The 13765-nt window shown below is 46.3% G+C and overlaps 1 protein-coding gene across 4 annotated transcripts in view; it reads left to right on the top strand.

Moving 5' to 3' along the window:
* Positions 1 to 13765, top strand: part of LOC307179784 (small ribosomal subunit protein eS7-like) — a 67108-nt gene that overhangs the window by 47265 nt on the left and 6078 nt on the right. For 2 of the 4 annotated variants that reach the window (XM_079909411.1, XM_079909412.1), the window contains exons 3-4: positions 5245 to 5423; positions 6831 to 8683. In XM_079909411.1, the coding sequence (XP_079765537.1) occupies positions 7037 to 7585 (549 nt within the window). In that variant the 5' untranslated portion in view covers positions 5245 to 5423; positions 6831 to 7036 and the 3' untranslated portion in view covers positions 7586 to 8683. Of the gene's footprint in view, positions 1 to 5244; positions 5424 to 6830; positions 8684 to 11632; positions 11746 to 11987; positions 12361 to 13765 lie in introns of those variants that run through there. The other 2 variants (XR_013825552.1, XR_013825551.1) reach the window with 2 other exon arrangements.

Below are 13765 nucleotides of genomic sequence, written 5' to 3'. Positions count from 1 at the left end.
ACACTAAAGCCTAGCCCATATCCTATGCTCAGTAAATACTTGTGTGAGGACATGCTCCCATCATGATAAATTCTCTACTGTGTTTCTGTTGCTGGTATGAAGCACAAGGCTTCTAAATCTGGCAGCACAGAAGAATTACCTAGACATGCTTTTCATAATTCATACTCTTGGGCCCCATCCCAGGATCTATTGACGTGCCGTTGAAAGTGTCCTGATCTTTCCATTCACTCTGATGAAACGTCTTGAATTGGCAAAGACAAAGAGCAGGGGGTTAAGATTCAGGCTAATGGAATTTGGGTTAAGCGGTCCCGTGAGTCCTTTAGATTGCAGTTGGTTCTGGGGCTGGAGAGAGATGAGAAGTTGGACTCCGTGGCGTGGGCCCGTCTGGCTGTTGAGAGCCACGGTCCGGTTTGGGAGCTGAGTGATTCTGTGAATTCCCAGGGCACCTATTCGCTCAAGGAAAAGTCTTTACCTCACTATGTCCTTCAGCACCATGATCTAGAACTCTGCTATTCAATACAGTAGCCATGATTTAAATTTGAATGAATTAAAATTAAGGTATTTGAATCAAATTTACTAAAATTAAAATAGAATAAAATGAAAAATTCCATTCTTCAGTCTCACTGGCCACATTTTAAGAACTCACTCACCATGTGGGCGAGAGGCTACAGTATCTGACAGTGCATTCGTGTCAGTGTAGAAAGTTCCGTTGGACAGTGCTGGTCTGGAAAATGGGCTCCTGGGACATTGAGGGCATCCACCTGCTGTTGTGATTGCTTTAAATGCCAGCCCTGTCAGTCCTACATGGAACTAAGCTCTACCCTGGTTAAGCAACGGGTCTCGTGAGGCCTGGGAATTTCAGTTGAGCAGGTGAGAAGCTGATGAAAGCAACTTGTAAAAACATGTGCCAGGGCTTCCCTGGTGGCGCAGTGGTTGGGGGTCCGCCTGCCGATGCAGGGGACACGGGTTTGTGCCCCGGTCTGGGAAGATCCCACATGCCGCGGAGCCGCTGGGCCCGTGAGCCATGGCCGCTGAGCCTGCACGTCTGGAGCCTGTGCTCCGCAACGGGAGAGGCCACAACAGTGAGAGGCCCACGTACCGCAAAAAATAAAAAAAAAACAAACATGTGCCAGCAGACTTGCCCACTCACAGAGGAGATGCACATTTTCACAGAAATACACTTTTGTTGCTTCCGAGGACATGGCGACAGCACATCTCTGGGACAGGCAGGGCACTTTCTTTAGCTTGTTCTCCTTGAACTCTGAGTCCAAGGTCACTCATGGGAATATCGCTGGGATTTGTTAGATAACTGTTTCTTAGGCTTACATGTTTTATCCCCAGTGAGAGGATCAGTCAGTCTAAGGCAGGGGAAATGAGTTGCGCTCTTATCTTCTCCCTGGCATTTCACATAGAAATGGCAAACACTCGCACTATAATGAGCTTGGCACATGCCTCTTTTTGTTTGCTCATGAGGTTCTCAAGGGCAAGGATTATATCTTATTCCCTTCACTGCAGCAGCTGGTACTATGCATGATGCATAATTGTTCCTATACAAATTGGATGGATAGGTGGATGGATGGACAGGTGAATAGGTGGATGGATGGATGGATGGATAGATGGAGGGACTCAGAGCCACACTGATGGAAGATTCCACATTTCCATGATATTACCATTTCTAGCAACACATCATTTCTCATCTCAGGACTTCGGAGGAATTCAGCATTATTCTCTCTTCTGAAGATGAGGAGACATAATCTTACAAGTCAACAGTGAGTAGATGAGTGAGGAAAAGCTTTTCCAGTGTCATCAGAGCATCCTCATGGGACTTTATGGAAAAAGCCATTTCCTCTCTCTCTCTCTCTCTCTCTCTCTGGTAGAAAGCCCAGCTAGAGAAAGAACAAATTTAGCTCAAAAAGAAACATGGTAATAGGGAACTTTCATAAGAAATTGCATATGTGCCTTGTGAAACATTCAGGTTCCCAGAGCATTTTGGGTTACTCTTTTAAGAACCCAATACTGAGTGCTTATTATAGACTTTTGAATCCTCTATCCCCACATCGTGTCATCGTGTCTCAGAGAAAAAGGAGGACGAGCTTGCGCGTTGCGCAGCAGGGAGCTACATAAGATCACAAAACCAGGCATAGGCCAGCTCTGAGCCACCTGGCAAAGGAGGCAAGTTTGTCAGGGGCACATTCCTTATCTCCTTTTTGTTGTTCATGACCGTGAACCTGTGACACTAGTGGGAAACCCAATAATGCTTATGTAAGACAACATGAGCAGACTGGTCCCCACTTCTAACATACTTTTTCGTGTTAAATGATCAGTTCTATAAGTATCGCTTGCTTTTCTTTTTGTCATTCTTTTCTGACTATAAAAATAATCCACATTCATTATAGGAATATAGAAAGGTATAAAGAAGACTAAAAATGCTTGCAACCCTGCTATCCTGAGTTTCTGTTGCATATATTTTAGTGTATTTCCTCCTTATCCTTTACCTGTGCATATATGATATAAATATGTTATCTTTTTTAAAGTAATTAGAATCATGTTCACACTTCATTACTTGATCTTTATATTTGACGATGCATTACTATTATTATTATTTTTTTGTGTGTGTGGTTCGCTGGTCTCTCACTGCTGTGGCCTCTCCCGTTGCGGAGCACAGGCTCCAGACGCACAGGCTCAGCGGCCATGGCTCACGGGCCCAGCCGCTCCGCGGCATGTAGGATCTCCCCGGCCCGGGGCACGAACCCGTGTCCCCTGCATCGCAGGCGGACCCCGAACCACTGCGCCACCAGGGAAGCCCTCTGAAGCTTTTGGAAAGCTGCGTCCTTGTCTGTTTTTTCAGCTGAATCATGCTTCTGGACCTGCTGTCTTTGTGAAGTTTGTGATCTGTGCTGATGAGCTCATATTTTTCGAAAGTTTTATCTATGGCAATTCTTTGAGGCAAATCTGAGAGGACTTGCTTTTCCATGAGCCTAGGACTACTTCCAACCCAGCAGCACTCTATATGAATTCTGTACTTCAGTTTTTTGGGACTACCCAGATAGTGTGGATTGAAGTTGGAAAATTATACAATAGCCTTGTGTTTATGAATAACCAAGGCAGAGAGTTTGTTCCTTTACCCAAGTACTAAGGTTGGAGGAAGGCAGTTTGCCTTGATGTCTGGGTGGTAGTGGGGAGGGACAGCATATATCCAATTCATGTCAACACCGAAAACATAACCTATTGGGGTCTCTTCACTGTGTGAAGATCTTCTGCCAGGTCCTGTGCTTTGTGAGGTCCCAAGCCTTTTTGTTTGTTTATTTTGGCTGCGCCGCCAAGCGGCTTGTAGGATCTTAGTTTCCAGACCAGGGATCAAATCCATGCCCCCTGAAGTGGAGGTTCTGAGTTCTAACCGCTGGACCACCAGGGGATTCCTGGAGGCTTTTTCCTCATGTGGCCCGACCACTGGAGTTTGACAGACACCCTCAGGATGAAAGTCAGCTTTAGGGTTCCAAAGATAGTTCTAGAACGAGAGGTCATTTTTAGCCCAGAGCCTCTGTCGGTTCTCCAGAAGGGTTAGGCTGGCCTGTGGTGCGAAACATTCAATGCTGCCGTCACCTCTATTCTGCTACTTTCCTGACCAGCTCAGTGAGTCTTGCCTCTTATGAGAGCTGGGTCCAGAGGAAAGCATCTTCTAGAAGCCAGCTCTAGATGGCCCAACCTTTTGTGTCAAGTCCTTATCCATGCACGACTGTCCTGTGCTTCAGCTCTGCCCCCCACGCAATCACAGAGTGCCTCAGAGACCGTGGATTCCCACCACCATCTCTCTGGTCACTTCTTCTCCATTTCCCACCCACTCCTTTGAAAAAATAAGTAGAAGAGTCATCTGTCTTGGAAGATAACTTGGTGACACTCTCCTCTTTCAGAAAGGGCTAGGAAGAGAGGCTAAATTCAAAGATCCTACATCCCCCAAAACTGTATGGAGACGGGGCATCTGCCACGTCCCCTCAGGGAGAGCCTGCCAACTCTTATTGCAGGAGGATTTTTTTTTTTAATTTTAAAAGCCTGAGCCAGTGTATGGAGTGGGTATCTGGCTTGAAGCCATTTTGAAGCATCGTAACACAAGGCAGGTGGCTGAAAAGTGCCTACACACTCACCTGGCACTGGCTTTGGTTTCTCCAAGAGCGGAGCTGGACTTGGTCTCCAAGCTCTCTCTGGAAGCTCAGGGCATCCAGCACAGGATGAGGGAGGCCAGGAACACAGAGCAAAAGTCTGCCTGGGAGACACTCTACTGCATCTGACAATTTTCCGGTTGTATGTAAAACCTCCAGTGTGATTTATGATTAGCTTCTTTCTTATGAAAAACATATTTTATTCCTTAAGAAGAAAGCATTTTATTAAATAGGTAGTGGGGTAATATCTATAAACTTCTTCCACATCTTAATGCATTTGTTTTTCATCCTTACTGTTGGTCAGACTTCCATAACCACCTTTCACTCAGGGATCAAGAAAGGGCATTGCTATTACACTAGAGGAAATAATTCATGAATTTTTAAGTGTGTATGACTTACTAATTTGTTCCCTAAATACTAAAATACCATTTTTTTAATGATTAGGTTTTGAATCTCTTTCTTTGGGGTTGGTCTTGTCCAGGGGAGCCATAGGAACTGTGTGACCCGAGGACTGAGGGTCCCTCTTACTGGGTATCACTGTGGACCAATTTGTGCAGGTTGAAGAAAAAAAAAGTTCTGACAATGGGCTTATTGACACGCCTTCTGACCTTCCTCATTAGCTGTTGTTGCCAGGCTCTCCCCTACCCCAGCAGACAGCCTCGGGCAGTAACAAGAGAAGCTAAGCACATTTTCAAATTCAAAGTCAGGTCTGCAAAGAGCGGGGAGTTTGGGCTTTCTCCTTGGACAAGGGCAGGACTCAGCCCTCTCACGTTGTTACCAGCCCTGCCTCGTGTTTTCAGCAGGATAAATCAGGCCAATAAACTCTGCTGCTTGATGGAAGGTAAAAGGCATAAAGGTGAATATTATTTAGGAGACGAAAGATCAGTTAGTGCTTGGGAAATGCTTAAGTCAAGAGAATTCTTTTTCTATTCCTGAAGGTGGGTCACTTGGAAATTAAGCTTGACTATGAGTCCCATAGGTCTAAAAAACGTTACAAGTATTGGTCAACAAATTAACTGCTGACATATTTGACAAAAGATGGTGAAATAAAATGCTATCTGTCTCTTTCTCTTCCTGGAACATACAGAAAATAATATCTACAATCCCCAAACCATTCTGAAGAATATTTGGCACTAATTGAACTAGAGTAGCAGGAGGAAGGGGTGCCGGCAACAGCCCAGCGCCTGACACGCGACAAACGTTGACTGAATGGATACTGAAGCATCCCCTCTTTAGATCCAAAGCAGGATGCTAACATCTCTGAAAGTAAGTGAAAGAATTCTATAAAACCCAACCTGGGGTGCTATACTTGGAACAATTAAGTTTAAATTCCTGGAGAGGACACAGGAGAAAGAAGGGCCGTTTCTGTAGTGGGATTCTAAAGTTTGTCATTTCAGAATGGCAGGGGGTGTGTGGATGGCATAGGATGGAACCCTAGAACCAGCCCTCTGTGTGTTCTAAGACCCCCGCTCCCCCAGCCTTTCTCACTGCAAAGGAGAGGAAAGCCCCAAACTTAAAGTAGGTAGATATTCAGAGCAGAGAGCCCAGCCCACTTAAGCAGAAAACCTAGATAATAATAATTACGAATAAATTTAAAAGCTGTGCTTCATAACCTAAGAATATGATTAAAGCAATGCTCAGAGGAAAATTGTTAGGTTTAAGCACTTAACATTAATAAATAAAAAATAATCAAAATAATGCATTGATTATTCAACTCAAGAAGTCTGAAAAAGAACCCAAGCTAATTACAGAAAGCAAAAGGAAGACATTATGTTGAGAGTTGAAATGAATAAATTTTAAAAAATAGATATTTGGCAGAAAAAAAAATGAATCCAAAGTCTAATGGTTTTAAATGAAAGAGATAAACCATTAATATCCCACCCGCCAAAAACTGAGGACAAAATACAAGTCCATAAAATTAGAAAGGAGAATGGGGAAATAACACAAAGATGGATGCATTTTTTTTTTTTTTTTTTTTTTTTTGCGGTACGCGGGCCTCTCACTGTTGTGGCCTCTCCCGTTGCGGAGCACAGGCTCCGGACGCGCAGGCTCAGCGGCCATGGCTCACGGGCCCAGCCGCTCCGCGGCATGTGGGGTCTTCGCAGACCAGGGCATGAAACCATGTCCCCTGCATCGGCAGGCGGACTCTCAACCACTGCGCCACCAGGGAAGCCCTGAAATTTTGAAAAAATTTTATGCTCAATTCTAAGCAAACACATGGGAAAACCTAAGGAATTACCATATATGATGTTGGGAAGTTGTCTAGATGGCAGACCCAGATAATTTCACAAATGAATTATTTTAAATCTTTAAGAAATAGGTCGCTCTAACAGTTTAAGAACCTTTCTAGAGTAAGGAAAATAAATGCTTCCAACCTCGTCTTACACAGCCAGCATAACGCTGATGCCAGAATTTGACACTGATGGTATGTCATGCACACACAGCACTCACAAGCAGAGGCCAGTTTTGCTAATAAATCTAACGCAAACATCTTAAATAAAATATTGATACATTAGTTAGCATTCTCTTTTTTGCAACTGGCACACTTTCTAATAGCTCCTTGACCAGAGAGGAAAATATAGCTCTATTAGAAAAGAAAAGAATTTAAATATTTCAATGCTGCAGAAGGGCACTGTGGGAAAACTGACTTTTGATCATGACCTTTGACTCCAGGGTCGGTGTTAGAACCAACAGAGGAAAGAACATTAAATCAGAATCGAGAGCTGGCCTGCGGGTCGAGGTTGCTCACGAACACAGACTTTCACCCTGCTGTCTCCAGTCAGAAGTTTCTTTTGATTTTGCTGTGCTTGAGCGTGGTTGCATGGGCGCTTAGGGTTGCTGATGTCAGCAAGGCCACGTTCAGTTCCAGTGCGAAGATCATGAAGCCCAACAGCGAGAAGCTGGACGAGTATGAGTTGGGCGTCTCCCAGGCCCTCCTGCAGTTGGAGATGAACCCGGACCTCAAGGCCCAGCTGCGGGAGCTGAACATCACGGCTGCCAAGGAAATTGCAGTTGGTGGTGGTCGGAGAGCTTTCATAATCTTTGTTTCCGTTCTGCAACGGAAATCTTTCCAGAAACTCCAGGTCCAGCTAGTGCGTGAGTTGGAGAAGAAGTTCAGCAGGAAGCATGTTGTGTTTATTGCTCAGAGGAGAATTCTGCCTAAGCCAACTCGAAAAAGCCATACGAAAAATAAGCAAAAGCATCCCAGGAGCCGCATTCTGACTGCCGTGCACGACGCCATCCTGGAGGACTTGGCTTTCCCTCGTGAGACTGTGGGCAAGAGGGTAGATGGCAGCCGACTCATAAAGGTTCATTTGGATAAAGCACAGCAGAACAGTGTGGAACACGAGGTCGAAACATTTTCTGCTGTCTATAAGAAGCTCACCGGCAAGGACGATAATTTTGAATTCCTAGAGTTTCAGTTGTAAACAAAAATGACTAAATAAAATATTATTCACAATAAAAAAAAAAAGAAGTTTCTTTTGAAAAAAGTGAATGTTCTGGGCTTCCCTGATGGTGCAGTGGCTAAGAATCCGTCTGCCAATGCAGGGGACACGTGTTCGAGCCCTGGTCTGGGAAGATCCCACGTGCCGCAGAGCAAGTAAGCCCGTGCGCCACAACTACTGAGCCTGCAAGCCACAACTACTGAGCCCACGTGCCACAACTACTGAGCCTGCCCGCCTAGAGCCCATGCTCTGCAACAAGAGAAGCCACTGCAATGAGAAGCCGGCGCACCGCAACGAAGAGTAGCCCCCGCTCGCCGCAACTAGAGAAAGCCCACGCGCAGCAATGAAAACCCAACCCAGCCAAAAATAAATAAATAAAATTAATTAATTTTTTAAAAAAAGTGAATGTTCTGTTTAGGTAAGTTCTTCGGAAAGGAGATGTGAGCCTGTGACTACCGTTCCTCTTCCTGTTCAGTGAGACGGGCAGCCTGGTGGGTGAGAGAAACAGGGTGAGGAGCGGGAGGGAGATGGGCCATTCTTCAGAAGAATAAAAATGGAGTTTGTAGAGGGGAAGTAAAGGCGACAGCAAAGAGACGGGCTGTGACATCCTTGGAGTGGCGTCGACGAGTGACATCAGCCATAAAGAAAGGCCGTCACGGCTGGTCGTTGCTGACAAGACCCTCAGTAGTAAGAGATTAGGGCCGAAGTCCTTTAGCCGGCTCCGTGGAAGCTTAGCCGACTGCGCTCTGTTTAATCCTCTCAGGCAAACAAGCCCTTCTCACCAGGCCTTGGACGGCGGCTGGTGCCAATTCTGGCCTGAAGAGCCGGCCAGCTTTGGAAATTAGACCATTCTTCTGCGAGCCCTGGGAGGAAGTACATGAGTCAGTTTCTGAAGTGTGGAAAGCCAGTCTGCTAATGGCACAAGGCTTCAGGATAATGCAGCCAAGCACAGAGTGGTAATAACAATCTCCAAGGTAATATTCACTGTGGAGCCAGGAAAGAAGAAGGCTGCAACCCAGCCTTGGCTCTGACACTCCCAGGCTGGCCAGACCCCTGAGGGGACAGGGAGAGAAGTGGTTCTAGCACGGGACCTGTGGGATCGGAGATTGAAACTGGCCTTTTGAAAACTAAAACTAGAGCTACCATATGATCCAGCAATCCCATTCCTGGGCATAAGTCGGGAGAAAACCACAATTCGAAAAGATACATGCACCCCAATGTTCATTGCAGCACCATTTACAAGAGCCAGGACATGGAAGAAACCTAAATGTCCATCAACAGAGGAATGGATAAAGAAGATGTGATACATATATACAATGGAATATTACTCAGCCATAAAAAAGGACGAAATAATGCCCTTTGCAGCACCATGGATGGACCTAGAGATTGTCATACTGAGTGAAGTAAGTCAGACAGAGAAAGACAAATATCATATGATATCACATGTGAAATCTAAAAAAAGGCAACAGACGAATTTATCTACAAAACAGAAATAGAGTTTCAGATATAGAAAATAAATTTATGGTTACTGTTGGGGGGTGGTAAGAGAGGGGGAATAAATTGGAAGATTGGGATTGACATATACACACTACTGTATAAAAAATAGGTAACTAATAAGGACCTACTGTATAGCACAGGGAACTCTACTCAGTACTCTGTATTGGCCTATATGGGAAAAGAATCTAAAACAGAGTGGATATATCTATATGTATCACAGTTTCACTTTGCTGTACACCTGAAACTAACACAACATTGTATATCAGCTATACCCCAATAAAAATTCAAAAAGAAAGAAAGAAACTGGCCTTTTCAGGGAACAGCACCAGAAGCTAGAAACCCCCAGAAACACTTGAAACATTTTCCCAGAGGGATGCCCACCTCAGCCCCCCGAGCCACAGCAGGCTGCTGCTGATGGAAGCATTCCAAGAATGGGTAGGAAGTGAGTCTGGCTCTGAGGCAAGACTTTCAGTTGATGGAGTCCTATATATGAAGATCTTCCTCTAAGTCATTTCTTAAAATTTGTCCCTTAAAAAGAGGGGACAAAGGTTAGCTTTTAATCGGGTTAAGGTCTCAAAGTCTGGATCAGTCTATTTTGCGTAGGTATGTGTTTATCATCCAGAGTCCTTAAGGGTCTTTGTTTTGGATTTGCCACCAGGAAAGGTGTAAAGCAGTGCTTCCCCAAGTAAATACAAGGAGTTCTAACGTTTTGAGTAACCATATTAGGGAGTTAGAGGCTGTGAACGTTGGGTGGTAACGGTATGTCATTGTAGGTTCATCAGTTGTAATAAATGTTTTGTCCAGCTGCGGGGTGTTGACAGTGGGGAAGTTTCGGGTGTGGGACAGAGAGGGTAGACGGGAACTCTCTCTACTTTCTGCTCAGCTTTGCTGTGACGCTAAATCTGCTCTAAAAAATAAAGTCTATTTTTTTAAATAAAAGGAAATAGAAGAAATTAATTTTTTTGTGTGTGGTACGCGGGCCTCACACTGTTGTGGCCTCTCCTGTTGCGGTGCACAGGCTCCGGACGCGCAGGCTCAGCGGCCATGGCTCACGGGCCCAGCCGCTCCGCGGCATGCAGGATCTTCCCGGACCGGGGCACGAACCCGCATCCCCTGCATCGGCAAGCGGACTCTCAACCACTGTGCCACCAGGGAAGCCCAAAATTAATTTTAATAATATATTTTATGTAACCAAATTATTATCACTTCAACAGATAATTGAAAGCATAATAATGAGCTCATTTACCTTCTCTTTTCATGTTAAGACTTGGAATTCAGCTCATCTCAATTCAGAGTAGCCACTTTGAAGTGCTCAGTAGTCACATGGGGACTGGTGGCTGCCGTATTAGACAATGAACGTAAAGCGTTCTATCACATGGTCCCTGGGAGCTTATAAACATGCACCCTTATCCTGTATTCAGTGCAGTGCAGCAGGGGAGGATGGGAGATTTACCTGTTCAGACCCCACTGGAAAGAGATGGGAACTTCGCTAGAGTTCGGTGCCAGCTACTAGTACTGGGTGGGTTTTACAAAGCTCTCGCCTCCTTTCAGGTTCTGGTTAACTAACAACTTGGCTACCCAGCCAGACAGTTCAGAACTAATCCCTGACGGCTGACAAAACAGATCCCACAGGACCAACTGGGCCAACCCAAATTCACATAGCTCCTCTTAGAGCATTTGCAAGGTCTCCATTCAGCCCAGGTTTAGAGGGGTGACACGAGGTGGGGGCAGAATGAAACTGACCCTCGGGATGATCCCTGTAGATGTCCTTAGCTTAAGGATTCAGGTGACTGCTTAGCCAGGACCAAGGCCAGTAGCAGGACTGGTTCAGACATACCACTCTTGGCACTCCTGGAGGGAAGTTTGGCCTAAATGTCCACAGTTTAGGGGTGCAGTTCTTAAAGCGCCTCCGCCTTTCACACGCAGCTAGCGCCTCACCCCGCCACCCCCTTCCCGGAGGCAGCTGCAGCCGGCACACCTCAGCCCGCACTGGCTCGGATGCCTGCTGTGTATATTCATCTAGCCCTGGCCTCCCACTCATCCCCCAGACCTCTGACCCCCAGGCTCTAACCCCTGGCTTAAAATCCACATCTAGATCCCTTCAGAGATTCCTGTCTGGTTCTCTGACCTTTAACTTCTTGCTCAACTCTGCCTTCCTGATCCTGCAGTCTCTTAAGTGTGGGCAGAAGTTCTTCTCTGCCACAGGGACCCTGGGGACCCCTCACCAGCCAGGCTGGCCCAGGCTTTTCCTGCCTCCCCTCCCCACTCATCGGCATTAGAGAGCCATTTGGGTGCAGTGAAGTCCAAGGCTAACCCCTGCCGCCAAGGTCCCGGGAAGCCCCGGATAGAAGGGCCAAGGGTGGGTCTCACAGCCCGGCCCTCGTCAAGGCCTCTCCGCTCCCACCATCTGCCCCACCTCTGTGTCGGAGCTACTGTGCTCATTTCAGAACGCTCAACTTCTACATCGGCAAAGCCTCAAAATTCAGCGCCTAGAACATGTTGATCGTAACTTCCATTCTTTCTTGCTTTCAGTATTGACACTGCACAAACCCATGCAACACAAGAATTCTTCTCTCTGTGGGAGCTGAATACTACATCAGATCGCTGTGTGATGACTTCTTTTGCAACTTTGGGTCTCTTTGGAGGTGAGGGCTTGAGAGAGACTCCATACATGCACAGGCATGAATGGGATTGTTCAGATAAACCTGTACTTTCCATAATTTCTATGAAGATTTCCAGAGCATACACTTCAGGGGAGGGTAAGGAGTTCTACTATCACCTGCATTCCCTAAAAATCCCCTGGTTTTGGTCGCCGTTTTTGCTCAGCCCCAAGTAAAGAAATATTTAAAAATAGAAACCCTGAGACATTTCTGTTGTTCTGAACCAGATGATCACCGACGCTGAAATGTTCCAGCTTTCCACTAGGGGGAGACTCTAACGCAGTCCAGGTGCCCGGAGGAGCTGTCATGGAAGGTACTGAACTGGTGGCGCAGTGGTTAAGAATCTGCCTGCCAATTTAGAGGACACAGGTTCGAGCCCTGCTCCGGGAAGATCCCACATGCCTCGGAGCAACTAAGCCCGTGTGCCACAACTACTGAAGTCTGCGTGCCTAGAGCCCGTGCTCTGCAACAAGAGAAGCCACTGCAGTGAGAAGCCCACTCTAGAAGAGTAGCCCCCGCTCACCGCAACTAGAGAAAGCCTGTGTGCAGCAACAAAGACCCCGCGCAGGCAAAAATAATAAATAAATTTATAAGAAAAGAAATGGGATTATTGGGTGTGTGTCTTCTAACTGGAAACACAACTCTTTTCTGTATATTGGCTTTGATATGACTTTGTGGTTAGATTTAATTTGGGTGCTGTCAGAGTGGATGTACAGCCCCTATTTTTTTGTAATTTAAAAAGGTTAAGCACTTTCTCTGCAGCCCAGGGCTTCTTCCCCCCTCACTCTCTATTACAAAATAATACATATAATTGTCCCTTCTCTCTGGCTGAGCTGGGTATACACATAGTCAAACAAGTGGGTGGGCCCGTTCCTCTTAGTGTGGAACAACTCAGTGTCAACCTCACAAGAGCCCAGTGTCCTCCAGGCCTCTCTGGAAACTGTGACCTTCTCATTCAGTCTGACCAGCCATGTACTGCGAAGGCTACTCAATGCCAAGTCTACTCGGTACATTTATCACTTTGCCGGTATTAAAAATGCTTAAGAAGAAATGGGGTCATCCTTGCATTTTGAATTTTTTCTTTCCTTTTTACTTACTGTTTGAAAACCAGTGAGTAAAATGTATTTGCTTCTAGGGCAGTGACGTGGAGATGCTCTGTTCTGATGGTAGGAGGTGCTGGGGTGGTGGGAAGAGCATCACTCTGGAGCCAGAAGATGTGTTTGAATCCCTGCAAAGCCTTACTTAGTGGTCCAAGGTTCTCGGTCTAACATAACCTCTCAGGCTTCAATTTCCATCAATTAAATAAGGATAATAATGCTCACGTCCTAGGATGTTTAGGAGGATGGAGAAAGCTATGCAGGTGAAAAGGCACAGCACAGCAACCAGCACATAGTAGGTGCTCAGCCCATTACTTCTCCCCTTTGGTCATGAAGTCTCTTTGCTAACTCGTCAGTTTTAAAGACTCTCACTCTCTAGTGTCATTTTTCTTCATATTATTGAATGGCCTTTGTCTTTTTTTTTTTTGCGGTACGCGGGCCTCTCACTGTTGTGGCCTCTCCCGTTGCGGAGCACAGGCTCCGGACGCGCAGGCTCAGCGGCCATGGCTCACGGGCCCAGCCGCTCCGCGGCATGTGGGATCTTCCCGGACCGGGGCACGAACCCGTGTCCCCTGCATCGGCAGGCGGACTCTAGGCCTGTTGTCTTGATCCATGTGAGAGAAGGATGTTCTTGGGCAAATCAGAAAGAGAAGGCCGTTTGTTAGGAACAGAGAACAGGATGTTTTTGTAATCGAAATGGATTAAAACTTCTTCCCAAACCAGGTGGCCAACGGCCCGCTGCCTCTGCCAGAGGCCCAGGTGCATTTCTGCCCGGCTCTTGCTTGCCTAGGTGTGCTCCAGAGCCTAGGGCCACCCCACCAGGAGGCCCTTCATCCTCTCCTGATTTAGGATCTTCAGCTTCACCCCAAAATGACAGACGTCACAGTGCTTTGGTAGATGGTATTAAC

This window comes from Stenella coeruleoalba (genome assembly GCF_951394435.1).
Source record: "Stenella coeruleoalba genome assembly, chromosome: 21".
Classification (NCBI taxonomy): Eukaryota; Metazoa; Chordata; class Mammalia; order Artiodactyla; family Delphinidae; genus Stenella; species Stenella coeruleoalba.
The sequence above is the reverse complement of the archived record's forward strand: the minus strand, read 5'-3'. Positions and strand labels throughout refer to the sequence as shown.